This window comes from Nyctibius grandis, chromosome 1 (assembly GCF_013368605.1).
Source record: "Nyctibius grandis isolate bNycGra1 chromosome 1, bNycGra1.pri, whole genome shotgun sequence".
NCBI lineage: Eukaryota > Metazoa > Chordata > Aves > Nyctibiiformes > Nyctibiidae > Nyctibius > Nyctibius grandis.
In genome coordinates this window covers 67,329,276-67,357,040 of record NC_090658.1, presented here as the reverse complement: position 1 = coordinate 67,357,040, position 27,765 = coordinate 67,329,276, and the positions used below count along the sequence as shown (strand labels likewise).

The 27,765-nt window shown below is 38.4% G+C and overlaps 1 protein-coding gene across 2 annotated transcripts in view; it reads right to left on the bottom strand.

Moving 5' to 3' along the window:
* MOXD1 (monooxygenase DBH like 1) overlaps window positions 1-27,765 on the bottom strand; it is a 52,319-nt gene that overhangs the window by 9,312 nt on the left and 15,242 nt on the right. For both annotated transcript variants that reach the window (XM_068402877.1, XM_068402886.1), the window contains exons 5-9: window positions 10,887-11,066; window positions 7,911-8,013; window positions 4,671-4,837; window positions 3,076-3,267; window positions 238-297 (exon numbers count right to left, since the gene is read on the bottom strand). In XM_068402877.1, the coding sequence (XP_068258978.1) occupies window positions 238-297; window positions 3,076-3,267; window positions 4,671-4,837; window positions 7,911-8,013; window positions 10,887-11,066 (702 nt within the window). The remainder of the gene's footprint in view (window positions 1-237; window positions 298-3,075; window positions 3,268-4,670; window positions 4,838-7,910; window positions 8,014-10,886; window positions 11,067-27,765) is intronic.

Genomic DNA, 27,765 nt, shown 5'->3' with positions numbered 1-27,765 from the left:
CTTGCTTATTTTTATAAACTAGTCATTTGAATGCCTTATGCAAGAGATCAGACTATGATCATAATAGTCCTGATGACTTTAAAACCTAAGAACCTATGAAAGGAAATATAATATATAATTACGTGCACACAGGCATTAACAAGTTAAGTTCACGCTTTTTAATAGCATTTTATGAAAAATATTTTAGTCCCCTATATTATCTGTGTACTCATTTTGATCCATTAAAACTTTTCTTACCCATGTCATGCGCATTCGGTCCACAGTACTGTAGTGACATTCTGTGATTAAATTATCCCCCTGAAACACAAGATTTAGGAAGTTCACAGTTCTGAAGTTTATCAACACCAGCTTCAGGTAACCACAGATGACAGCAAATACTTAAGAAATAAAGATCAGAGCAGTGGATATGACTTTTTGAAAGAGTAAAGGATTACGTAACTGGCGTATGTTAAGGCCTTGGCACTTAGCATTCATATTATCCCAGATCCTCAGGGATCCCCCATAGATTTAAACAGTCTTATTAAGAGTCTGGTCTGTGTTTTTTAAAATAGCAATGGAGGTGCCCAGTTATAATCCTATTTTCAGGAAAATTATATATGTAAATGATGTATACACATGATTCTTGCTCCAAAACTCATCCATTGCTACTTTGGAAAGCTTTCCCCAGGCTAATTTATCCTGCCAACTTCAATAGAAATACTTGCCAAATGAGGAAAACAAGGTTTTCCACATCGCAATAACAACTTTTTATCTGCCAAGCCTGGGAGTAGAGGAGTGGCAGGCAAAGACTTAACTACATTGACAGATATGTATGGGAAAGGCTGAATACTTACCTTCTCAAGTACATACAATTAACTTTTTGCTGTCTTGACAAACTGATCTACAGTTTGGTAGTACCTTTATTCCCTGTACCTAATCAAATACAAATCTCAAAATCACCATGATAATCAAGTGGAAATTAAAATATTGAAGAACATAGCCAGATGTCAAAAATCTGGTATTTTGGGGCAACTTCATATCACAAGGATGCTAGAGGTTTATTTGCTGTGGTTCATTTTTTGTATCATCATCTTCCCTTATCACCCATTGTATTAATCTTCCCTGAAAAAATCAGATCACCCATCAAAGGCTGAGAATTTCTCCTTCCCTGTGGGCTACCTTGTCGCAGATCAATGCTAGCACTAACTGTACTCCGGGCTGTTGTCAGCCAAATAGAGACAGAGCTTTCTGAAGCAGCGTGAACTGGCACAGCTTCCCTGCTCCCAGCAGGAATATGCTGGTTTCCACCAGCGAGCTCTCTGGCTCTCGTGGCTTACGGACTGGATAACATTCACTAAATGTGTTCCTTCTGTGGCGTGAGATCTTTTGCTTCCAAATTCAGAAGAGAGTGCTAGCACGAAAGGAAAACAAATAACCTGGACTCCACAAGCTGAAAGAAGGATACACCCTTGGAAGAGCTTGCAGGATTGAATAACAAGAACTTATATGAAAATTTTTAATATTATTAGCTAATTGATTAGTCTGGTCCGAATTACACCAGAATTATATATGTAGAGCTGTGCTGGTAGTTTTGCATAAGATGAAAACAATAAAAGGCATGAAAAAGGCTCACTTCAGAGAAAGAATTCCAGCTTCTACTCAAGCTGTCTTTTTAAAGTTGCTGATACTATCAAATACCTCTTTTAGTCTTTCTGCTGTTTACTCCCTTTTGTTCTTGAATTTTAAGAGGCCTTTCTCTATAATCTGCATGGATTTTCCTAAAAATATTACAGGCTTTCTCTGCAAACCTGTCATCTTCTGCCAGCCCTCTTCCTAAACACTTCAACACTTCTTTCCTGGAGGAGGTAACACCAGTTTGTCTTTGAAGTCCCTGTGGAGTACAAGCAGTTGGACTTCAAAGAGTAAATGCTGCACCTGAACATCCAGGTTTTGATGTAGAAATTAAATTAGAAAGTTAGCATTTTAGCTGCTTGCCTTTGACAAATTTCAAAGTATCCCAGTGTGGGAGAAGAGACATAAGAGAGAAATGGACTTGAAGAGAAGCCTGGAAGTTTAAACCATGGGACTCCTGACCATACTTGAAGTTCAGTCACTGCAATGGTCTTTTCAGCTCTTCCCTTACTGACTCCAATTGAAAACAAAATCCAGTTGCTGTTTGATATTTTCCATCTGACCAATTCCATCAAGTAACGGGCTTGTTCACATGCACCAGGACAAGCACATCTCCAGCTGCTCTGCTGGCCACATTGGAGCACCCAACCTTTGCAGCACTAAACTTTCTGTCTTCAGGCCAAAGCTTCAAAAACAGATGCCGGCTGGAACTAACAAAAGATGAATGAATAATTTTTAAATGAGTGACTCATCCAAAAAAATATAGACTCTTTTCATGCAATACCTATGGATAGCTACTGCTTTATAATAGGGGATATAATAGTTGGGATTTTTCTAAAAGTTACATTGCATTATTTTCACAAGAACAGCAGATACAATTGCATGATTTCTTCTTCCAAAGGGTTTTGTTTACTAGTGAAACCTCATGTGGAACATGAAAATGGAGTTTTATTCACAACAAAAAATAAAAATGTGAAACAAACAGAAGACTTGACTGATTTGTAGACATGTTTGGAAGGCTGGATACTTGCTGTGTGCAAATACTCATGATGTGCTGCTTGGTTCCAACAGCTCCGTAAAGCCACATGGTGGTGTTTCCATTCTTTAGCTGTCTGGATGCATGAAGGTGGCACAACCAGGCACACTCATGATTTTATAATCTGCTTTGTTCAAACGTTTGTGATAACAAAGTTCAAATCAAGTAATTGTGGACACCAAACACACCTAAAGAATACCTTGAATTGATGGGCCAAGCCAGTTCTGTAGTGAATTTGCTAGACACTCCTGAGACACTGCAACTTTAATGTGTTAGTCACTCTGCAATAAGTGGAAAAATTAACAAAACCTTCAAGAATTCTATGTTTCTATGGTAAGAAATTCTGTAGCAAAATTAATCCTAAATGTGAGTAAATGTTAGGCATACGATCTCTTAACCACTTTCAGGGAAATAATTAAGTGTCATACTGGCAAGATGGTTCTTTCTTCTTTCAGATACTGAAACTCCTGGAAGTTGAAGTCAAACTCATCATCATAAGCAAGCAGCTTCTGCTCCTCGCCATTGTGGAAGTGGCGCATCCTGATAGCTCTGCCAGCAAGATGAGCGTGAAGAAGTATTGCAAACACATGAATCCCAGCAGGTCTCTCAGCACCTAGAGCCTGGCCAGGGGAAACCAACACCATCAGTGTGCCCAGATGCAATGTAATGTAATGTAATGCAATGTACAAACAGAGTGAAAATATATTAATAAATGCATTTTATATTCCCTCAGTTTACAGCAAAATGCAATCTGGAGCAAAAACACATCTGTATGTGAAATTAAGGTTTTATAGACAGAAAAGGCTAGGGGTTCTTTTTGTGATTTTTTTTTTTTAAATGTGGGTTTACTCCTAATGCATAGAGTTTTTATGAAAATCAACTGGTCTGCCAATAATTTTCAAAAGATTTAAGACTTTCAAAGGTATTATACTAAAGCCTGTACATTATTTCAGTGCTAATGGCCGATACTGACGAATATGGATGTTTATCACGAAAAAGAATTTATATGCAGTTATGAATGACGTTATCATCAATATCATGCCAAAAGCAGCACTTTAAATTAAGAGGCTGTAATTATAATATGCTCCACTTCTCATCTTCAAGTCAACTGGTAGTGAAATACTGTAGGTTTACATCTGAAACTTTTTTCAAGGTCAAAAACATTTTAAAATGAAATCTGACATCACTCCCATTCTAGCCGAGATCTATGGATCCAAAATTCTGGTATGCTAAACTTCGATTCTTGTTCAGAGCCCAACCTAGAAATAATCTGCTATCGCAATACCTTTCAAGTAGAGCCTTAAGGTCAGAAACCTAAGTGGTTTTCGGCTGAAACATGCTATAAGAATATGCAACATTTAACCAAGAACAAATCTAAATTCCATATCTAATTTGCCCTTCACTCCAAACCACCTCATAACAAGTATTGATTCAACCTTTCTCTGTAAATGACAAAGTATATGAGAATCTCCTGTGATACATTAATCACAGATTTTAGACAATGCTTCCATTATCTATAGGGATATTTAAATTATCTTAATGAAACCAAGTGTTTAATGAATGCATAATTTTGTACTTTGGGCCATACAACAGAATCTGTTCCGGTCTTTAGTTTCTGTGGTTGGTGTAAGAATACCTTTCAGGCTTTCACTGCACCATTAGGAGCCTTCTGCACACGCACAGATCTTAATTGGTCTCTCCAAACATTTTTTCCAGGCTAGCTAATTAATGGCTGTTAATAGCTTTGCCATGGAAAGCAATGCATGTTTATATATTGAACACACAATTAAACCATCGCAAGCACTGTGTCATCCAGTATTACTCATATCAGTAAAGCAGCCTGAATATTGAGCACCCCAAATACCCAGATCAAAAAGACTCAACATTCTGGAGGGCAGCATGTAGCAGATGCCTTTGCTCACATGTCTTTAACCAGTAACTATCAATCTTCCTAAGAAGTTAAAGAGGCTGTCCAAAAACATTTCCAAGAATGAAAACCAATTAATTCAGGCAGGAGACATACCTCTTCCAGACATTCCTGTGTGCAGTGACCCTCTGACACAAATTCAGGCATGCCCGGTGGGATATTATGGAAGAGGCTGACCCAAAGACCGGCTTCAATAACCCCAGCATCGTATTTCCTTATAACTGGAGTATAAATTAGCCTCAGACCAGAGTTATCTATCAAGCCTGCAACAAAAGAACACAGTCAGCCATGGCTGTAAATCAATATTTTTTAAAAAAATCCAATTTTTTCACATTTTTCAAGGCTTGTCCTAAGGTTTTTACATGAAAATCAAGAAATCAACCTCAATAACCTGGAAATGAGTCAAACCACATGCAGGAAGTAATAAATAGGGGCAGCCCACAGGGTTTTTAAACATGGTGTGTTGATATCTGTGGTGCTCAGATGTGAATGAAAAATATGTGCTGCCTGTAGCCCCCATGTCCTTTCCATTAAGTTATCCAACATCGACCTCAGAGAAAAGCGGGTAGATCACAGGCAGAGCAAACAATACAAGGAAATAATATGACCTCAAAAGATGCCAAGTATGATTTTCAAACGAAATATTTAAAGCAGAGCTTAAAGTTTTTGTGGGTCTTTTTCTCTAAAATTTTCAAGCCCTGTGTTGTCTTCTGCTTGTGAATTTTTGTATTCCCTCACCTTGAGCCCTAGCATTAATTATTTCTTTGTTTTGGATTGCTTGAGACATTACAGCATACCTCAGATGACTAAATACATCCCTTTTGCCATCTCCCCAATTAAGAGTGCATCAACTAATCATATGAAAATTGGCTTCCTAAATCCCAAAGCTGAAGATAATACCAGCACCTTGAGTAAAGTAGACAAGAGAACTACATAGGATTTTAAAGCTGCACTCATTCAAGGACTTCTCTTGATTTCAAAAAGCAGTTTAAGGAATCAAAGCCTGATGTAAAAAGGCTGTGGGTTTTAAGAGTCAAAATGATATGAATCTATTTCTTTCATCTAAGTGTTTAGCCATATGCGTTTGTTTGTGTATACTCAGAATTTATGTTGCCTCTAACATCTAACTGCTTATAATTATTTCTCTTATATTAGGCATTTTTATTAGGAAAGATACAAGCAAAAACCAAAGATTAATTTGTGTTGCACAAACCCTACATTCTGTTAGCTCATCTCTTACCTTCTTCTTTGCTGTCCCTTTTCAAATTTCAGTTTTGAAAATTAAAAATGCAAAAAATCTACCAGGTATCTCAGAGAAGGTAAGACTCTTCCTAGTGACCTATATTGTTCTTCTAAAAAACATAACAGACATAGCAGTGCCTGAAATCAAATTTTACATCAACATGAAATCAGCAGGCTATTTTAAGATAGGCAGACGACAGAAGGGCAGAGAAGGGACTAAATTACCCGGTCACGAAAATACCTGAGAAAGAGTAGTATATAATTATTAAGGAACAAAGGATGTGGACTATGCATAGCCAATTAAGAGTGATAATCAACTATGAGACATTCTGCAATATACAAATCATGACATTTCAGGTGAGATATACTGTCCCACAACATCCCAGTTTTCATGTGTTTGGGAATCCATACTCATTCAATTTCTGAAGCTATTTGTACAATCCCATCAACCTTAATTTTTCCTTTGTGGTATTTCCCCTTCAAGCTTGTTGTTAACATCTAAATGTCAGAAATTTTTATAATACATGAGAGTTTTTGATAAACAATCTCAAAAGAGGTCACCTTACCAATTAAAAATAAATATTAAGGATTTCATAAACAGAAACATTCAAAACAAGCCAAGTTAGGAGCAGTTCAAACTTTTTTGAGTCTAACTGGGAGCCAACACTGACTACCAGTCTGAGTCATTTAGGAAAACATTACCCCAGATCACAACGTGAAGCTAACGATGCAGCCTTTAACCGCAAGACCCAAGCTGGGAAAATGCAGATCCCAAAATGGGAAACCAGAGGTCACTCGGTGGCAGGTTTGGTGCTGTGTTGGGAGGACTCGTGTGGCCCCTCCTGAAGCAGATGGAGCACCCAGGTCTACTCCCTCACACCCCTGGCATGATCTTATGCTGTGTATTTTGTCAGGGAGGAAAGAAACATGACCTGGATTTCAGACTCCCCACTCTGCCTATGCTGTCTGAATTTTCCCAGGGCTTTGGCGAGAGCCTGTGTTCACCTGGGACTGTCCCAACAAGGCAAAATTGTCCCTGTTGCTTAAAAAGGAATTGAAACATTATTGATTCCCAGTTTTTGTATGTTCCACTTGAACTAAAACAACAGCATCATACAGCACAGTTGATTAAAATAAAATAGTGAATTTAGGGACACAACCAATTCGGAAACAGTTTTTCTGCATGTGACTTCTCAGGCTTTCAGGTAACATTTGATGGAAAAGCATGTAACATCAAGGATGTAAATGAAGTTTACTGTATCCCATGCAAATATGCATGCTGAAGGGTGAGAGTCTGTCATTAAATAGAACAACTTTGAGATTGTTCATCTAGAACAACACAAAGAAGGGGAATAACAGTAAGACAGAACAGCATAACCCACACAGAGGATTTTATTTAAACATGTGGGTATGTAAAGAAAGGCCAGTACACTGTGCTCCACTGGATTTTACTCAGTTCATATCTAGCAATCACCAGAATATTCTCAGGTATAGTAGCTCAATAAACTTTTGTTTCAGAACAAAAAAATATCTTTTCAAAAGTCAGCTTCAAAGTTCCTTAGATTTTTCTGGGGCTCTCTGGTTTCTTCCTTTTGCTTCTTCTAAATATAAATGAATTTTAGAAAGAAGATTAAAAAAACACCATTATAAATGAAAAGCTTATCTTTTAAGATAAACTGCTTTTACCCAGTGAATGGTCTAGCAACCTGGGTCTATACTTCAACTTCAGAAACTGCCCACAGTTCAGGTAGATGTCTTAAAAAAATGCTAAAAGGAGATTAATAAAATGCTCATTCCCTGTGCTGCTTTCTCTCAGTCTGATTGGATTTCCCAGCAAAAGGAAAGGAGAGAGAGGTAACATGAAGAATGTAGTGATAAAAGGAGAGGTATTCAACTGGTCCACAATTCTTTGTATATCTGAATCTCCCACTGACTTCAGGTTAAGCTTTTGAGTGCAGTGAGAAAAACACGGGGAACTAGGAACTATTGAGCAGAGAAAAATAAGCCTCTGTTTGCCATGCAATACAATGGGAAGCACTTGTGTCTAGTACATTTTCCAACCTTGCATGTTTTAAAGAGTGTGAGGGTACAAACCTTCTGTATATGATGGATTGTCATAATGTACCTCCATAAGAACGAACTGAGGGTCACCTGCTGTGCCAACAGATAAGCCAACGTGAGGAGGGTAGGTGAAGCCCTGGAAATCAACACATACATACAGAGTTAAGGTATTTTTGCCATGGTTAAGAGTTAATTTATTTTTATAAATACATCTACTTTTTTTTTGCAATGATACAATCATATTAATGATAAAATTTATAAAGGTAACTTATTTTAAAACTTTCTGAACATGTGTGCTGGTTTTGGCTGGGATAGAGTTAATTTTCTTCACAGTAGCTGGTATGGGGCTGTGTTTTGGATTTGTGCTGGAAACAGTGTCAATACTACAAGGATGTTTTTGTTACTGCTGAGCAGTGCTTACACAGAGCCAAGGCCTTTTCTGCTTCTCACACCGCCCCACCAGTGAGTAGGCTGGTGGTGTACATCAAGCTGGGAGGGGACACAGCTGGGACAGCTGACCCCAACTGACCAAAGGGATATCCCATGCCATATGACATCATGCTCAGCATATAAAGCTGGAGGGGAAGAAGAAGGAAGGGGGAAACCTTCGGAGTGATGGCGTTTGTCTTCCCAAGTAACCGTCACGTGTGATGGAGCCCTGCTTGCCTGGAGATGGCTGCACACCTGCCTGCCGATGGGAAGCAGTGAATGAATTCCTTGTTTTGCTTTGCTTGCGTGCACAGCTTTTGCTTTACCTATTAAACTGTTTTTATCTCAACACATGAATTTTCTCACTTTTACTCTTCCAATTCTCTCCCCCATCCCACCGTGGGGGGAGAGCGAGTGGCTGTGTGGGGCTTAGTTGCTGGCTGTGGTTAAACCACAACAACATGGCATTGTGGCATAACACATTTATTATATACTCAATGCACTAAATAACTATATCAATATAAAATAGTAGATCCTATATTTGCTAGAGGATAAAGCCCTGAGGAAACTGATCTACCTCACCACTGACCCTGGTTTAAGTAGGAGGCCGGACTAGAGACTTCCTGAGGTCCCTTCTAACCTGCATTATCCTATGATCTTATGATGATTTATCCTGTATTTATTGCTTGAGCGGAAAAGGAAAATTCCATTTTAAATGTACAAACATTGCATCATCAAGCAGTTAGTCTCACAATAAAACCCTTATGAAAAAGTGAATCTACATTTTAAATGTTCCCAGTTTCTAAAAGCAGTAATTTCCAGGGAATACTGAGGTTGTATGCAATTAGATTTTTTTTCTTCTTGCACAAATCGCTTCATTCTAAGTAAAATTATTTGAACAACAAAGATGATCTTCACAGCTACATTGACATTAGCAAGCCATGCAGTGCAAAAGAAATAGCTCTGTACAATGCAACAGCCTGTGCTGAACCCACTGTCCACAAACAATGCTCCTTTGGACAAGCTCTGGTCAGACCCCATGCACTGAACCCCATTTAATGCTGGGAGGTGCTGGGTTCACCCTGCACATTCAGCGTAACTTCATCCCAAAGCGAGCTGTGCAAGTTCTCAAACCACTTGTGGTGATAAACAGAGCTCAGTAAGTGGGGATAACTGGGAGATTTACTTCAAAAGCTCACTTGTCATTCAAACCAAAATCTTCTAAGTGAACTCATTTACCAAGTTCACTTTTATAGGAATGAATCTGCATCATTTTATAGTATATAGCTAATATTTTAATATGCAATTTGAGATCCCAACTTTCTCATGCTTGATGGACATTACTAAATTAATCTTAGTATATAGTAATAAATATTATCACTTCCATTCTATATAAGGGTAAACTACAGCACTGTGAGTGCTACAGTAAACCTGAATGTAACCCAGATCTGACAGATTCCTCTCTACAGATCTTTAACAACGAGATCATCCTTGCAAAAGTCTCCATAGTGCTTGTCAAATTATAACTTATTTATATGAGTTTTTTGTTTCACTTAGATTAAGACAGTTGGAAGTACAAATACTAGGTCAGAGCATAGCTGATGGCAAAAATTAACAAAGCGTACATCAGGGATAATGCTCACAGTGGATTCTACTTCTTTTGATGGGTCCACGTAGCAGCTCTGACTTCCTCACACTGCAGCATCCAAAGATGGTTTTGGACTGCAGGCTGGCAAACGAAGGCTCCAGAAATGATCACCACCCCAGACCCAATCTGTGCCCACACCACTGTGTGTGTGGGCACACAGTGAATCAAGGAGGTAAAGAAGGGGTGGGATTCTTTTTTTGGCAGTAATGCTGCCCTATGTCAGCTGAAAGCATTAACTGCAGCCTAAATTAACATATGAAATAAGCTGAAAACACAGCCTGGGGTCAACATGACATCAGAGAATGTGTTTTCTGTAGATATTCCCCATTGCCATGAACAAAGTGGTCCTTCTGCTGGCTCTGCACCAACACAGGATCACTCCTACGCTGAAATGAGGTCTCTTTGAGCTGGGTAGGAAACTTTAGAATGATATGCCTGAATGGGGCAAGACTGTAACCAGGTCCTGGTGAGGCACAAAATGAATTAAATCTATGTCTAACTTGATTTGGAAAATTTGCATCCATGTCTTTTACTCAGTCATCTACAGAGCCTTGCTTTTCTTTCTGTCATTCTCCACAGGTAACAGATATTGGTCGTTGCTGGAGGCAGTGCATTTCCATATCAGATGGGCAAAGCTGATATGGTGACAGGCTTCCATGCTCCCAAGTCATCTTCTTCCCCTAATGCATCAACTCTCTCCATAGAATTTTCATTACTTTTAGTTTGTCACTCACAATATTCATTGCATTTTATACTTAAGAGGCCAACAAGAAGCTGAGGACTTACTGGTGAGGCATTTAGGGACTTTGATTGTGTACCCTTAAAAACAGACAGATTAAGTAATCACTAATATACTAGGAAGAAGCTTCATTATGATACACACCCTCCTAAAGCACCGTTGATGAACCATGCTAGATGGCCATTCATCCTACCTCTCCTCCAATGGCCCAAGCGAAAATAACCGTCTCACATGTGAGAAAAGAGTCTGGCATGTTGGGGTGGTAGCACTCATGCCCGTAGTCCAGCACACTGTCATTCAAATTGCTGCTGCACTGGTAGAGCAGGATATGGTGCACCAGATTCTCATGGCCTTTCTGGATCAATGGCTCAACCTGTCAACGTTAAAATGAAAAAGAAAAGGAAAGAAAACACACCTCAGATGTGACTATTTCAATGCAGGAATACAGACAGAACTAAAAATTATCTAGTGCATTTATTTTAAAAGAGTAGATGGCATTAGATTGTAGCTAGGTTGAGATGCTACTTCAGCACCCTGCAACCCCAAGCATTAAAAATGTCATTGCCCAAGTGCATCAGTGGGGGACAGGAGGAAAATTCTGTGCCTTGATGAAACCTCTGTTGCCATCTGTCTTGCTCTTTCTTCTCCCACTCCAGTCTTGCACTTGTCTTTCTCCCTGCCCAATCCTGTTTAGCCACATTCCAGCATGAAGGGGATATAAAGCAGCTGAACATCTGTTCAACTAAACCAGCTTGGTATCTGAACTACTCAGAACTTTTCATCCCTCTTTCTGTCTCTTTTATACTATTTTAAACTAGAGCTGCCCATAGATTCTGTACATCTAGGGTGAGCCTGGAGGTATACCCCACATTCCTCAACAGCTCAAGATGGACTTCCAAATTTTTTTGACATCTACAAGAAATTAGAATTATTTTACAATCTGCTCAGTTGTAAAGACTTTATTAACACGAAGTCATTCCTCAGAGGTTGGGTGCTCCAGTCTGTTTGTGGCAGTGAAGAGCTTGAGGGCTCTCAGGGGTGCCCGCGTGCCCCCAGTATAATTTGACCACCGAACTTCAGGGTAGGCTGAAATTATTTCATTCCCATATAACAGTGTTCACTCTCTCTTTAGATGGATGATGTTAAATTATCTCTGTCAGAGATGACATCCCTGGGGCAAACATGAATACTTCTGAAAAAAATAATTTCATTTTTTAGAAAGATCATGTTCCACAAAACATCAGCATGTAGAAAACAATATTAAAGTGAAAGGAGTTTTCCCCTTGCTTTTGCTTTCAAATATTGCATCCCATTTTATCATATCTACCTTCAAGTTGAGTAAGATAAACATTCATGTTTTCACAGGAAAAGTATAGCTTTGGCAATGCAATTCTTAAGATGTAGGGTGCCATGCAGTATTGCCTTTTAATATTAGGAAAGAGAAGGTATTTTAAACAGGCAAAAATTGTATATACATCCTGACTTTGCATCATGTTTTGCAAGCACATGAACCCCAGCTAACAGAGGACCAGAAGAGGGTAAGCAAGAACAGTTTATTACCTTATTAAAATACTGTCAGCACAATATTGTTACCAGAAATTTATCTCTCTGCACTTTGTTCAAACCACTAAACCAATTACAAAAGAGGAAGGGCAGGAAGAAGCAACCAGAGCCTGTGCATATCAAGACCACCCTTGATGATATAAATCTGCAAAATACCATTGAAGTTGGGCTCTTGGGGAGTCCAGCTGCTGCTGAATACCTGCATGTCTGTCCAAGAAGTGCACAACCCAAAACCACCCACTTCACTGTGCTTAGAAGTCGATGGAAGGATGCCAATTTACACGGATGCACTGAAGTTTTGTTCTGATCACAAGACTGAAATACTTCACAAGAGATCTTCCGTGCTGTTCTCAGCAATCACTATTTCTCTTAGCTTTACCATCATCATGAATTACTGTACTAGGAAAGTAAAGGTATTTCTGAAGGATCTGAGTCAGTTTTCCCATCAGATAATAATTTATTCCCAAATATATCAGACTGACTGAGAAAGATTCAGAAATCCCTTTCAGCTTGATGTTGCTTCTTCCCTCTGCTCCTTCATGTACCTGTGTATTTATCCAAATACTGCAGAACCAAACCACACTCATATCATGGCAGCATATACATTAAATAGCAGTATATATCTCCAGAATTCAGAAACTCCACATAATGTATGGGTTAGTCAGCAAAATGGTTATGGGAATATTAGCTCTGTAGCTACCAAGAAAAGGGAATATTTTTGTCCCAACATGTGATAGTTCTGCCTGCTGCTACAAGATCCCAGCACCTGCTGTTCTTACAATCGCTACTTCAAAACCAACTTCCCCTCAAAACAATGGGACATCACCAAAATTAGAAACTCACATCCTGTCATCGGTTTTTAGTGTCAGTTACCTCAACAATAAAAGCACTTCAAGAAGTAGGTTTGTTCAGCTTTCTTTAGTGAAGAAACAAAAAAAGTAAACCAAGCCCTTAAGCATCTTTCTGACGCACCTTGTAGAACAAGTTATATTCTTCAGATGCACAAATAAATAATGAAAAGCAGCAGTGAAGTTACACTTTTTACTCATCTTTTTACAACTTGGTTAAAGAAGCGCCACCTTTCTCTCTCCCTTTTTAAAAATAGAGAAAAAAAAACTATTAGGAGTGGTCAAAAATCTATTAACAAAAAATCTTAGGAAAATCTCATTAATCACAAATTGTTCATTTCCCAGAAATGTATGGAAATATTTTAATGGCCAGCTCCCTAATGATCACAGCATCATTTCTGATTGAAATGAGAGAAGGAAGAGGAACAGACCCCCTAGACAGGTTGGGTTCCCTTTCTCTGATCCAATGAATAGCTAACTGTAGCTAACTTTACTTCCTAGAATAACTTCAGCAGAAAAGAAAATCAAGAAATACGATATGATTCTCTATTGTAGTGCTTAGCTGGACCATGGATTTAAACATGCCATTCTGTATCCCGGGTGAGCACTGCCCTCGTTACTCAGCTATTTGTTATTTTAGCTTATAGAGTAAGTTGGTTGTTTAGGCTGCCTCCCTCTTCCTCCCTCTTTCCACAAAGACCACCTGTACAGCTTAGTTTGCTCCAAGCTGAACAGAAATTCCAAAATACCTTATTTTTTTTCAAATAAACAAAATTCTTGTATTCTGGCCAGCCTTACAATGATGAACAATGACCAAGCTCCTCAAATATGGGGCCAAATTCAGCAAATCACTAATGCATTTAAATGTGCACATAAGTAGTCCTGTGTGTAAAATTAGTTGCTAGAGCAGGTATCTACAATTAAACATCTAGATCAGGGTGGCCTGGTTTCCAGAGTACGTGCAGCCCTAATGAACACAATTTGAAAGGGCTGACCTCCTACAAGGTTATTCCTATTTTAACAGCCCTTTATCAGCCTTGATCCCTAACTACAGGCATTCGTTTTTAAAACATGGACTGTTTAATGCACACATTCAAAGTTTCCAGTTATTTGAACGTTTTAAGCATAAAGTTTTTCATTCTTTGATAGTCTTTAATCACAAAATCACAACTGAAAGCTAAGCTAAGCTAAGGTCTACTTCTGCAGGTGCCCAGTCACAATAATAGTGGACCAACCCTGAAAAGCCGCCATGACTGTCTTGTTAATTTGTCTTGGGAAATAATGTGACTTTTACAATACTTTTTGAAAAGATAATCATTTACTGCAGTAAATTAGGGCAAAGGAATGAAATACAGAAAAAATGTGATAAAAGTAGGCAGAGTACATAATAGTCAATAAACTGCAGATTTAAGTGAACAATTAATTTTTATTTGGATTCTTATTTATACATAGGCTCGTTTACTCTGTTCTTGTAGTGTAAGGGGCTCTCAAATGACACTTTCAGCCACTGACAACCAATTTAGATGAGTTGTAGTGAAAATGGGAGTCCACCTTTCACTTTCAACAATTATGAGGAAACCTGTGACTCTGAAACATAGTTCCTTCCCCTTTCCTTGCTAATTCTTACCCACCTGTTGTTAGCCAAGGGAGTCAGGCTAAAAGGACACTGAAGGGGAATATGCATATAACTACGCATTCTTCCCATTTTGCTTCATTCTTTGAGGCTCATTTGTGGCGCTTTCGCTGTTGCTGACATGTGACGAAGACCCAGCTGTCAGGGTTCATCTCTTTGCCATGTCGTGAATAAACCTGCAGAGATACTGCACCACCGGGGCACCTCGGTGACTTCTTCCCCTGCACGCAAAGTGCATTTTCTGCTTGACATTTCCTAACTGCCAGAGGCTCAGATAACAAAAGCCCTATATCCACCCTATAACAAAATGCCGAAAGCATTTGGCACTGCAAAAAATAAGTGCATGCAACAAGAAATGATCTCCCCTGCTTCTCATGAAACCTGCAGAAAGAAGCCGGTGTTTTATTATTCATGATGATTTACTTTCTGCATCCTCTTCTCCTTTCTTGAAAGCTTGGGCAAAAGATCTTTCTAACCAAGCACACTGACATATATGAACATATCTGACTCCCACTAACAGAGGTGAGAAACAATAGATGTACTATAATCCATCACCACATCAAATCAGGGTTTCCAAAGATGAAGGCATTTAAAATAGACTGCATTCAAATGCAAAATAAAGATACTACCTTTTGAAACCAAAAGTATGGGTTATGGTTATGGTGCTTGATTAGCACAACCTGTACTTGTCGGGCAAGCTGAGAGGTTTTACAGAGCTCCTTTCATCATACTGTATCTTGTAGGACTTCTCAAAATACTGACTTTCAAAGAATATAACAAAAAAGTTTTCAATTTATCATCAAGTTAGTTAATACAGATAAGACATGTGCTTTCCACTTGTTAATTTAACAGAAGCCCTATTCTAGTCACAGGCTAACATCATATGAACAAAGAAAATGCTTACATCTGCCAATGCCGGGTTACTCAGCTTCAATTTTTCTTCCTCTCTTCTGTATTTCCTATTATCCCTTTACCTACTGCACAAACTGAACACACTACGCGTCTTTGTTTCTTAAAAAAAAAAAAGCCAATATAATAGAGCCTTGCATCTCAAGCTGCTGATAAGCAGGGTCAAGATACTAATGTACGATGTATTAAACATGATGAAAATGCAAACAGCTCAAATGGTCCAAGAAGTTAGATTCCCTACAAGGGAAAAATATCTCCAGAAACCTGGAAGTCTTTCTTGCTTGTTCCTGTTTTTCTCCCTTTTTATTTGCTTTGCTTTCTTTGATGTTAACAGCTGTGGTTTATTCTTCACGGTTGCTTGTGCAGATGATCAAAGTTAGTAAACTATATCCATAGTCTCCCCTTAGTGTCCCTGTTAGAAAATATAGCCCACTGAACTTCAGAAAATAAAATGCTGAATTTATTTTTATATACAAAAATGGCAACAGGTTGCAGTGATGCTTCTACTCTGAAATGTCAATGAAAAATATGATTTTATTTTTTCTGGCTTGAAAGCTAGCTTCAACTTAATCTTACATTTTAAAGACACTATGGGATGATATATTGCCATATAAATGACTTTGAATAAGGCCACAGCCTTACACAACACTTTGTGTATGTAGCCAGTGGTGTCACAGGGAAAAAAACACTATTCTATAATCTCAAAATTGAGAGCAAAAATTCAACAAAAGATTTTGTCCTGGCACTGCTCCATCTAAAAGAATTTCTAGCCTGTGGTTGGTTATTTCATTTGCCATGTCCCTGATTAGCTCAGACCAAAAAGTGATGGTTGTGAAACTGAGTACTGGCTGAGTTTACTTGAGAAAACTTCTGTAGCAGAAGACCAAGTTATAGGGTCTCTGCTTTCTATACTTATCATCGGGAGGAATTGCTACCTTCTTTCTGATTACTCTGTATTTCTTTCACAAATGTGTACCATGTACATATATTGAAATATTTGTCTGACTTTGACTTAGAAAAGTTCTTCAAAGGTAGGCATGAGGTCTTCTTATTAGGAATCACCAAGATTTTTTCTGATTTTTTTTTTTTTTTGTTCTTCAAAAGTGTAGCTGTGGAATGAACAAATATATATCTAAAACATCTCTTTTAGGATTTTAGATTTTTATTCAGAAAAGCAAATACTTAAAGTACTTGGCCTAATACAGTTGGGTCTTTTTCAGCAAAGCACTCCATGTATTCCAGAAAAAAACTCAATAATAATATGGTTTTATTTTCATCTAAGTGTTCTGAAAGAAAAACACTAGTCATTTTCTGCCTAACATTGCTTCGTGCACACAACCCAGAGGTGTGCTGGGCAAAAATCCAAGAGTGGGAAATATGCCTCTGAGCAGGGGTAGATATTTAAGTCCATGACTCCAGGGTAGACCAGGATTTTAATCCTAATAACCTAACAGCTATCTCATGTCAGGAGAAAAGCCTGCCTAGGTCAGCATCACGTCTGGGACACTAATCTGCTGCAGACTTTCAGCTCGGAGTTCAAGCATCCTGGGGTCAGGCAGGGACCACCCTCCCAGCATCCCCACCCTACCCCGTCTGTCAGAAAGCATTAAATTAAGGCCACAGAATAGTTAGAGCTGAAAGACATACCTCAAATGCTCAACTGGCTGCAGCCTGGCATGGACTAGCTGCTGTAATCTTTCCTGAGATCAGCCATATCAGTTGTGTGTATGCAGCTAAGAGCCCATTTCTGGTTTTCTCACTGTACAATCCAGATCCTAAATTCAGTCTCCATTACTAACAAAGCCCTTTGAATCGCTCTTTATCCCAAGTGCTTCTGAGTTTATACTGTGCTGCTTCCTTAAAAAGGTGTATATTTTGGTGATTAAATTGCAGGAGGCAGAGCAAAGCCACCATTTCTGGTCCATTGATAGTCATCTATGGACAACAGGGAGCATTACTGCTTAATTTGAATTGTCCTTCAAATGTAAAAATGTTCCTCCAAATTATTTTCATACACATTTTTCACATCTTCAAGCTGAAGGAAAATATAACATGTGCAGTTATTGACATATCTAGCTGCTTGTATTTTAATACAAAAGAAATGGAGATAAGAAAAACACCCAGGCAACAGCAACCATCCCCACCCCCAACCTCATAATGTGATTAGGTAAGGTTTCCTTGGAGGATGGAAATTTTCCCAGCCAAACATAGAGGTTCCATACAACTTAAGGCATTTAAATTTGCATGATTCGTCCCTAATATATGTGGAAGGGTTTTTTTTTCCAAAGTGAGATTCAAATACGAGACATAATCCCAAGTTGAAATAACAGTGCTGACTTGTTTATTTATTATTTAAGCTATATTGTTGGCATTTGGATCTAACTGGTTTGGGGTATACTTTAAAATGCCTAACAAAAATTCTAACAAACATCACTGTGGAGAAAAAGTCCTTACCACATGAATGGAAAACCTTATTCAAAGCACAGATATTTCCTGTTCTTGGTGTAAAGAAGAAAGGATTTGTTTACTCAGTGAATGCGTTGTTCAATGAAGGCTTTTATTTAAGTTTTATTAGTATACCACATTAAGAAGTAATTACCATACTTGCGTTTTAAGCTGCAGAATTTTTATTGGAAAAGAATATGTACTTTCAGGTAAAAGTTACTGTTGCTGAGCTGTTAGCCTGGAGAGAAGGCTATGTATCTAAATTCACACAAACCCTTCCGTCCCCACATACTACTATAATTAAAGAAATGCTAATGATTACACTGTAAGTCCAGAATTTCTATAGGTCAGTGTGCAGAACAACTTAAATATTTTAACCAATAAAACCAAACATTTTAGAATGAGAACTAGAGATGGGTTTAGGGCTTCTTGTTTTCTCTGCCATCAAGTCCATTCCTAAGTTCTTATTCCTAATTAATCGCCTGGAACTCCGCCACTCATAAAGAGTTTCAGGCTTTAAAGGCATGCAGTAATTTAGACTAAATCCAAAAGAAGTATACCTCAAAGAAATATTCATAAAACATTGTTGCTGCCTGAGGTATGTCTGAAGATTTAAGATAACGCATTTCGTAACAGCTAAAATGTATAACCCTGAGGAGCGATCTGATAAAAAGCTCAGGTCAAGAAAAAACATGTTTCATTCGGTTACGCTTCCTGGCAATACACTCACAGCACTCCTAAGCAGCAGAAACACCGACAGAGTGGTTGCGGTATTCGGTACAGCCGTAGTCTCTCAGCACAGTTGACACATACCAAGCAGAATTAATCGGCAATTAATCAGCAACATCATTACTTTCTTGTGAAAACCATATCATAATAAAATAATATGTAAACAAATACGTTTCAGATCTGAAGCCAAAATGGGTAGTCGATAAAGAGTTTATATTTATAAAAGAGGAACACATAATTTGAATAGTATAAATAGTAAAGTCAGTGAAGGTACTCCCTTTTGTTCATGAAATCACTATTCATGCACAGTGATGTTTATCTGTTTCTTTGAGATGGCAATGGAAGAGGTTTTAATTCTATTGTACAACTGCAAAATGTTCCCTTCGATTGTGTAGCTTAATAACATTATGCTTTTCCTCCTCCTGCTTGGGAGAGAACGTGCAGCTTTGCCCAAAGACAGAGTGAGTGAGAATTTACAGCTTGTCAGTGTCTTGTTTTACACATACTGGGGTATACTGTTAGGAAACATGTTTTCTGACAAGGAAGTGCTGACTTCTCTGAAGGACTACCAAAGGGGAACACACACAAGAAAGACCTTAGACGTTCAGTTACTGAGCTTTTACAGGAGTCACCAACCTGGATGCCCTGGCACCTAAAGTTTGCTGAAGGGAAAGCATGGGATAAAATAAGCACAAGGCTCATGATTTTGACATAAAACAGCCTCCTGAGTCAGTGGAACAAATCTCAGGAACTACTGCTCATAAACCTCTAAAAATTTATATTTACAGGGTTAACATACAAACATGAGATGGCTTAAAAAATAAGTGCGGTTAGGTAATGCCTACATTAATACTATGATTTTCACATTTTCTCACCCCAAGCCAGATCCTGGTACCCTTGTGTAGGGCTCCAACACCCCTCAACAGCATCTATGAAGTCACACAACAAGAGCCACTTTCAGATGACATGGCTCTTTTGAAGTCACTTGAGAATACTGTATTAAAATTATACTATATTCTCTAGAAACCGAAACTGTAACTGGCACTTCATAAAACAGAAAGACACAGTTCCATTCCAAGCAACTTAAGAAATACTAATGTAAGGGCCACTGAAATGAGAGGACGGAGAAAGGAGATTGAAGAGCATTAGTTTGCAGTTTACAATAATTTGCTTGGATACTTACGTTTTCTCAGGTTAGGGTGTTTTGGGTTTGGGCTTTTTTTTGGTGTATTTTAGTTAGATCCAAGATGTAAATTATTTTCATACCAGGTAAAACTTCACTTCAGTCTTGGTGCAAAGAGAAACTATTCACCATCTACTTGTGGTCAGTTGTCATCTGTGCGGATTTTGATGTCATGTATGCTATGTGTGGACATTGTGTAGTGGTGTTGTCTTGACTATTGTCTGTCTATTTTTCCACTGTTATTAATGTTCTGTCTTTCTATTTCACCTCTGCGAGTCAATGAATCTATGCTCTGGACATAGCTGCGACTACTGTGCATTGCAAGTGGAAGCAGAGATGGAGAGGGTATCATAACATTATTCCCTGAAAACTAACCCCAGTAGCTAACGCTGGGGTTGCAGAATGAGAGGACGGTACTGAAGAGAAACACTTTAAACAGCTAGATCAGAAATTAAATTTATTCTCCATTTAAATGACATTGGACCAATTAAACTTGGCCCTATAGAAAATTTGCTTAAGGTGCTGCTACTATGTGACTTCTCTGAATTAGAAAGTTTATCTTAAGAAGCAATGCCAAGATGCTAGTAGGACCAAGGTAGATCTGTTCTGTGATCCATCCAGACACTCACCTCCCACTGTGCAAGCCCCATCAAGTCAGATTTTACTAGCTATGAACCCACTGTCCTGGTAGTTTCACAGAAGATGCTTTATAATTGCTCATCTAAGGCCCAGTTCTATTCTGAAGTATTTTATTGCCTGCTATGATAACAAGTGTTGATCAATTGGCTGCAGACAATTCCTAGACACAATTTTCTTGTATTGTCAGTGTACTACCTAATCACAGGCTTACTCTAAAACCATACACAAAGCGAAGGATGAGGAAGAAGAAACAAAGACATGGTACAAGACAAAATGAGGTTAATCAATAGCAATCCCCTCCTGAAGATCACCCCACAAATCATGTCAGAATTGGGAGCTGAAACTCAGAATGCTTCACGAAAATTGTACCCTCCCCTTCTCCATGCTCACTGTTGGTCACATTTTAAGTTAAGGCTCCTGTCATCTAACGCTTATATGTAACTAGAAATTACATAACTTCCAACTTTCATTTAACCAGAAAATCACATAAAATACATATTTTCCAACCACAGGCTGGCACAGTTAATACATTGCCGTAATGGATGAATGTTGTTTTAATTTAAAAAAGAAAAATCAAAGAAATTGGATTAAATTAACTAGATGTTCAAGTTTGTTGATGACAGAAATGAAGTAGATTATTTTTGCATACCAAGTATGGAATAAATCATGCAGCAATAGCTGCTTAGTTTAAGTATTCTTATTGTGAAGATATACAAGTGAAATGAAAGAAGACTACCACAAAATAAGAATATGTTTCACTAAGAAATATAGTGTGACAGTAAAATCTGTGATCATACATAGTTTCATCTTTGATCACAGAATGAAATAATATATGAAATAATTTTACAAACAAAACAATTTAGCAGAATATGAGAGAAGACAGTATGTCTGTTACTTCCTGAGACAGTTGCTTGGGAAACTTTTAATTTCTAGCCAGTTCAGTTATATGATTCTTTAACACTGCAAAGTCTAATGGGCCAATTCAGGCTTGCACTGAAGAGACAGCCCTCCAGATCAAAGGGCAGATAGCTTGCAAGCTTTGCAGTGTAAGATGATCATTTGGTTGCCAATCTAATTTACCAAGGCTGAAATTGCTTTGCAGGGGAACATACAGGAAAACACAGAACATTTGTTTACGCCAGGCTGCATGATGCAATTTGCTAGAGTTATCACATTCAGCAAAACGTAAAAGTTCAAGCCAGAGAACAACAAGCAGTTACTGTCTGGTATCGCTCAAGTTAAAAATCAGTGCCCTCATTTATGTACTGAAGGCTACAAGCTGCCCTTCTGGCTTTCAATCAATCAGTCTCTTAAACTGGAGTCCCTTTGTATTTTCACACTGGGGTCTTTGCTATTACTAAAGCATTCCACTGTCAAAAAGCAGAGTTACCCTTGGCAACAAGTTTTTTTGGAGCTTTTACTTCCTTATCAGAGATTGCTCTGAAACTGAACATGAAGATTAACTAGCAGCTGCTGGTGTGCTCTAATACAGGCCTTTCTTTAACTGAAAAAAGGCTCCCTTTTCTAAGGAGATCAACAATGGAAAACTTTGGTGCTTATATAAAAATATGCTCAATGTAACGCTTCTTAGTTAACGCTAAATAATTAAGTTTTTTTCTGGTGATATGCTTGGCCTGTTTTCACTAGTCACATCCTAAATTCAATGCCAAAAAATTACATAGGGTAATGGTTGAGAAAAATACGTTTTTCCTAAAGGCAGATTTAAAATCAGAAGTTTTATTTTGCAATTTTTGCTCCTATCATAATCTCTTCTGTTCCCTGACCATTTTGGTGGCATATGTGTCCCCTGGTTCATCCATCTGAGAGCTACATATCTAATACAGGCTGGTTATATGGATTGTCTCTTCAGTCATTGGAGAGAGAGACTGAACCATACAGGGGATGCTTGAGCTGTATTTCAGACGCCTCCTCTAGGATGATACGAACGGCTGCATTTGCCACTGTAAGGTCCTTAAAGCAGATGGCTCAGACCTGTAGATAAGTCAAGTTAGATCAGAGGAAGCCCGTCTTCATGGTTGGAAATTTGCTGTCTTTAGTACGTTACCTGAGTTTAATTTAGTATTCATGAGGTGTGCTTAAGAGATAGTGAATTTTGACCACATAGCCTAATCCCTAGCATGGGGCTTCTTCCCCATTTTAGCAGCGCTAAACCTGCTTGCTCCATTCTCATAAGAAGGTTCAAATAATGCACACGAAAGGAGTGCTTTGTACAGGCATCCAAACGTTTAAGAGCTTACAAAATGCAACATACTATCCTCCTTTCCAATGCCAAATGCCCTCTAAAACTGTGTATCCCATTAAAATGTTCTCTTACAAAATCTGAAGTATTTTATGCTCTTCAGCACAGCCGTATCACAGCCTTTCTGCCAGTATTTCTCTGACTATACTAGTTTCAAAAAAACCCAGAAAGTTTGGAACTATAGCTTAGAGAATAAAATATGTAGATACAGCTAAGTGACCCTACAACCCAACTGTATTTGTTATTTTACAAAAACTGCTTTTCCTACTCTTAATAGTGAAATTCAATGTCCAACATGTTTTTGTCTATGGGATTACTACTACTGAAGCCCAGGGAACTACTTTCTCTAAGGAAAACATAGTATATTTCAAAGATATTAAGAAAAAAAAGAGGGAAGATTTACAGATTGTTGAAACTAGCAAGGACATGCTATACACTGAAGCTGAAAAGCTTCAGACAAATCGATTAGGGCTCATCTGGCACATAGAATATACATACCATTCCTTCACCAGCAAATATTGTAAATTTTCAGAAGTTTACACACAGCATTAAAGAATTTGTCAGCTGTAGTGGGAGACCACAGGTACAGAGAATTCACAGAAAATCTAGAGACAGTAGAGGAAATACTGTATCTTAAGTTATTTTTAATCTCAGTGGAAAAAAAAGTGGAGCACATGGGAGACCTGCAGTTAATGCAAAGTCAAAGCAAAGAATCTTTAGCAGATGCAGTTACATTAATAAGGAATACAATTAAATTTAAAAAATGGAAGACATGGACTATTGAAAGACAGTAATAAAAAAGGTTGTAGAAAGCAGAAAAAGCAGCAAAAACAAGCTTTGAAGATACAGCGAAAGCTGTATTTACCTAAATAATGTATTTACCTAGTATTTTTCATGAGCGTGAAACAAATTTTTTGCTTTCATGCCACTGATAAACATCTGCATGATGCCAGCTCACGGTAAGCAAAAAATAAATTCAGCAAATAGGCAGAAAAAAACAATCACAATCAATCTTACAAGTTGCCAAAGTAGAGGACATGTGTCAGCACACACATATCCATGCACATTGAAAATCATGAAAATCAAACATCTTGACGGTACAAGAATTAAAGGATCTCAGAAGCTCCAGTGTGCTGCCACTGAGTAACTTTTTTTTTAAACTGAAAGAGCCATAAGAAAGAGACTTCTAAAATGGGTAATTTACAAGAGGGAGGGTGCTGCACAGAGACCCCTTTTCAGTGAGTGCTCCTCTCAGCAAACCCCTCTGACTCTGCAAGCCCCCGCTGCCAGCCCTGGCGCGGCAGTGACTCTGCTGGGACAGGCTCTCCACACCCCAGGAGCTGCCCTCAGTGTGGCTTCAGCAGGGAGACAGAAACCTTTTCATGAAGGGGTCTGTGCATGGACCTGCCTGCGTGTCTGTTTTACCAGCAGGTCCCTCCCTCCCTCTGAGAGGTCCTGCCGGAGAGGACATCCTTCCCCAGGTGCAGTCAGTGAAACCAGACAACTGTCTTTAGGGATGCGATTAAGTGATATATTCAGGGCCAGTCAGAATAACGATATTTACAGAGCACTGCAAAAATCCTAGCAAGAAATAACCTTAAACCCGGAAAGTCTGGGCTAATAAATGGAATGCTTTTTTTTCTAAGAAAGCTACTTCTGAGAAAGCTCACGGCTAACTTGGGTATGTGAGAAAAGCAAAAATCCCTGTAGGGTAGTAAGCCTGAGGCACATACCACAGCCTGAAGCTCAAAGCAGCAAAACAGGCCAATGCACACGTAGCTGCAGGAGGATTTTGCAGAGAGGCTGCGATGTGCTCTCTCCCACGTGAAGAGCAACCAGGGTCCACCGCTCCAGGACCACTGCGGAGCCGTCCTGCAAACGGCGAACTAGAAGAAAGACGGTTGGCTACTATTACCTCCAAGCAATCCCCTTTATCTCTTCTGCCTATTGTTATTTTCAAAATTGATCTATTAACCTGATAATTGGTTCTGCTAACAAAAAAACACATGGGAAGGAAAACCTGTAGAAGTTTAACAAATTTTCAAGCAGCCACTGCTCAGCCAGGTAGGCTGCTTCAAGCTGAGGAGTGATGTACTCCGTCAGTCACAAAACCGTCTTGGTGCCTGGTATTGGTTGTAATCTGGGTAACTCTTATCACTATTATGCCTGGCTATTGAGAAATCATCTTATTTTGTTTAATTTCTTAGCAGGCATAATGTTATTAAGAGTTATTTCTCCAGAAGTTCCTGGAGGCATCAGAGAAGATCTTGTAACAGAAGGCATTGTAGAGACATGTAGGAAGACACAATCTCTTCCCTAGGGAAGAAGTTCCAAGAGGTATTAAACAAAGGAAGATAAAACAGAGAAGTCCTAACCCTGGCTGAGTACCCCACTATCACAGTGAAGATCTGTTCTCTATTGGCAAGTGCAGCATAAGGAGAAATTACTTATCCATGTCCTTATTCTACCTATGAGATGAACGCAAGATTACATTGCACAATTTACATGTGCAATGTAAATTGCACAATTTACATGTCATGTAGTGCACCTTGATCAAGAACAGGCAATGAAAATGTGCTGTTTCTCATTACCTGAGGTTCTTGGAAAGTAGCATGAATATTATGTAAAAAGAAAGAAAAGACGTAAGATCTTACATAATTTACCTTCGACTGATTTTGAGATCTCTTATGCTAGTTATTTCTTTACCTTGTGCTAACAGAAGAAGCCAGACCTTGCAATCGCTACACAAAAAAAAGCCCTTTGATTCACTTCGAATCAACAGCTTGCTCATGCGAACAGTCAGGTGGAGGACTGTGCCTGAGCTGCCCAGAAGGCAAAGGCAGATGTATTGGGACATCTGCAAAACAGCTTCTCATCGTCCAGGGAGTCATTCAGTTTGGCGGACCTTTTTTCCATGAAAAAAAAAAAAAGCACAAAAGAGGAAAACAATGTGGTCCTGACATCCACACTATCCGGCATTAGAAATGTTTTATTTGTACAAGTGCTGGTCTGGTCCCATGGACTGACGGCCCGTTTCCACCTGTTGTGCCCCTGGCGCACACCCTCCTGTTGAGTTTCACCCAGAGGGATTCAGTTCACGAGCTCACAGAGAGCTCCATGGCAGTAATCACGCTGAAATAAGCAAGAATAACTTGAAGATTTGCTTCAAAAGTGTGCTTCTCATCCAAACTAAAACACTACTGTAGATGCACCCCAAGACCAAGTGTTATCACTTACCCAGCGCACCCTAAGAGCAAGTCTTATCACTTACCCAGCTGCTGCACCACTAGATTGTAGTTACAAAATATATTTGTAAATGCTTTGAATATGTTCTGCCTGCCAGCATACAGGTACTGGGTTTTAAAATAATGCATAGTCAATGGAAGTTAAAAAATCCTTTTTAATTCAGAATCTGGATTCAGAATTTGGCATTTGTTAACCAGAGATTATTTAAATGTCTTGGCCTCTACCTTTAACGATAGGTCTAATTTTTTGTCAGACAGTTTCCTTCATTAAAATATTGTGCTTTCCTGATGAAACAGATATTTTAAAAAATACGTTATTATAAAATGCTCAGAGCAATTTTCAAGAAAGGAATGACACAGAACAGCTGAACAGTATGAAAAAAAATCTTATTATGCTGTTGCACTTACTTGAGTCTCCAGACCACCAGCAGATTTACAGGTACACAGAGCTAAACTCACACTTCCACGATGTTGATGGCACACATTGTCCAACAAGAGCTGAACTGCACTTCCATGCTCCACAAAATCATACAGGAGGGCAGAAATGGCCAAAGTCAGCTCACGTGTATGCTACTTAAGTAGACTGAATTATACCCGAGACAATTTGTACCATGTTCTAAACATTTTTTTCTGTCTGTTAAAATGAGATGTGTAGGCTTGTATGAAAATGGTGCTACAGAAGAAATCCAGAATCAACATCTATGCAAGTATTTAACTAACACAGACAGTTTGATCAGGCCAAATAATTCATCTGTCCTCCCCTTTGTGAAATTCAATCTTTGTTTACATTGCTAACATCCTTCTGAGTACCAGTAAGCTCCATCCTTTGTGTATCAGTAGGCTTTAGGAAATGTTTAATCCGTTTTCAAGAATGCATACCTACAATTCCAAAACAACTCTCTGTGTGTCATCTACAGAAGTCACATATATGAATATATATGTTGTGCCTCCGAAAAGAAATATGAAATTTGATTACTTTTCTGAAAGTGGAAAATCGCTGAGGATTCTACTCTAATTTTTAACTTTATAGAAAACAAATAAATTGCTGATTTCAAAATGTGATTTCTAAAATTATAATATTCTTTATACATCATCATAAATTAAAGAATATAAACCTATTCTGCAAAATTAGTCAATGTATTTCTGAGCTAAAATCATGTTTTACCTTCAACCAACCACATTTTTTTAAAAAAATCAGTAACAATATCTGCACTCAGGCAAAATATTTAAAAAATAAATTCAGAAAAATTAAATAATAAATAGTTCCAAAGAACTTTTTAGCAGAACAGCATTTATCTACAACTTCCACCAAACTTACCATGGGAAGCATGCTTCTGACACCACCATTTTTAAGCTCTCGCTTGAAAGCAGAAAGCTACAAAACCTGACATATATATTGTATTACAAGCAAATTCTGCTTTTCATACATATCTGTGAAAGCAGCTGTCACAAATTTCAAATGTGATCAAAGATCAAGTACTTGAAGGCAGAAATTTGGACCTTGCAGTTCTTCATTCTGTTAAAGTGTAGAAGCCCACAATATTTCAGAATAACTATAGGTATTTCTCAGACATACACTGGAGATCACATGTTAAGTTCTCTGAGCTAATTTAAAATT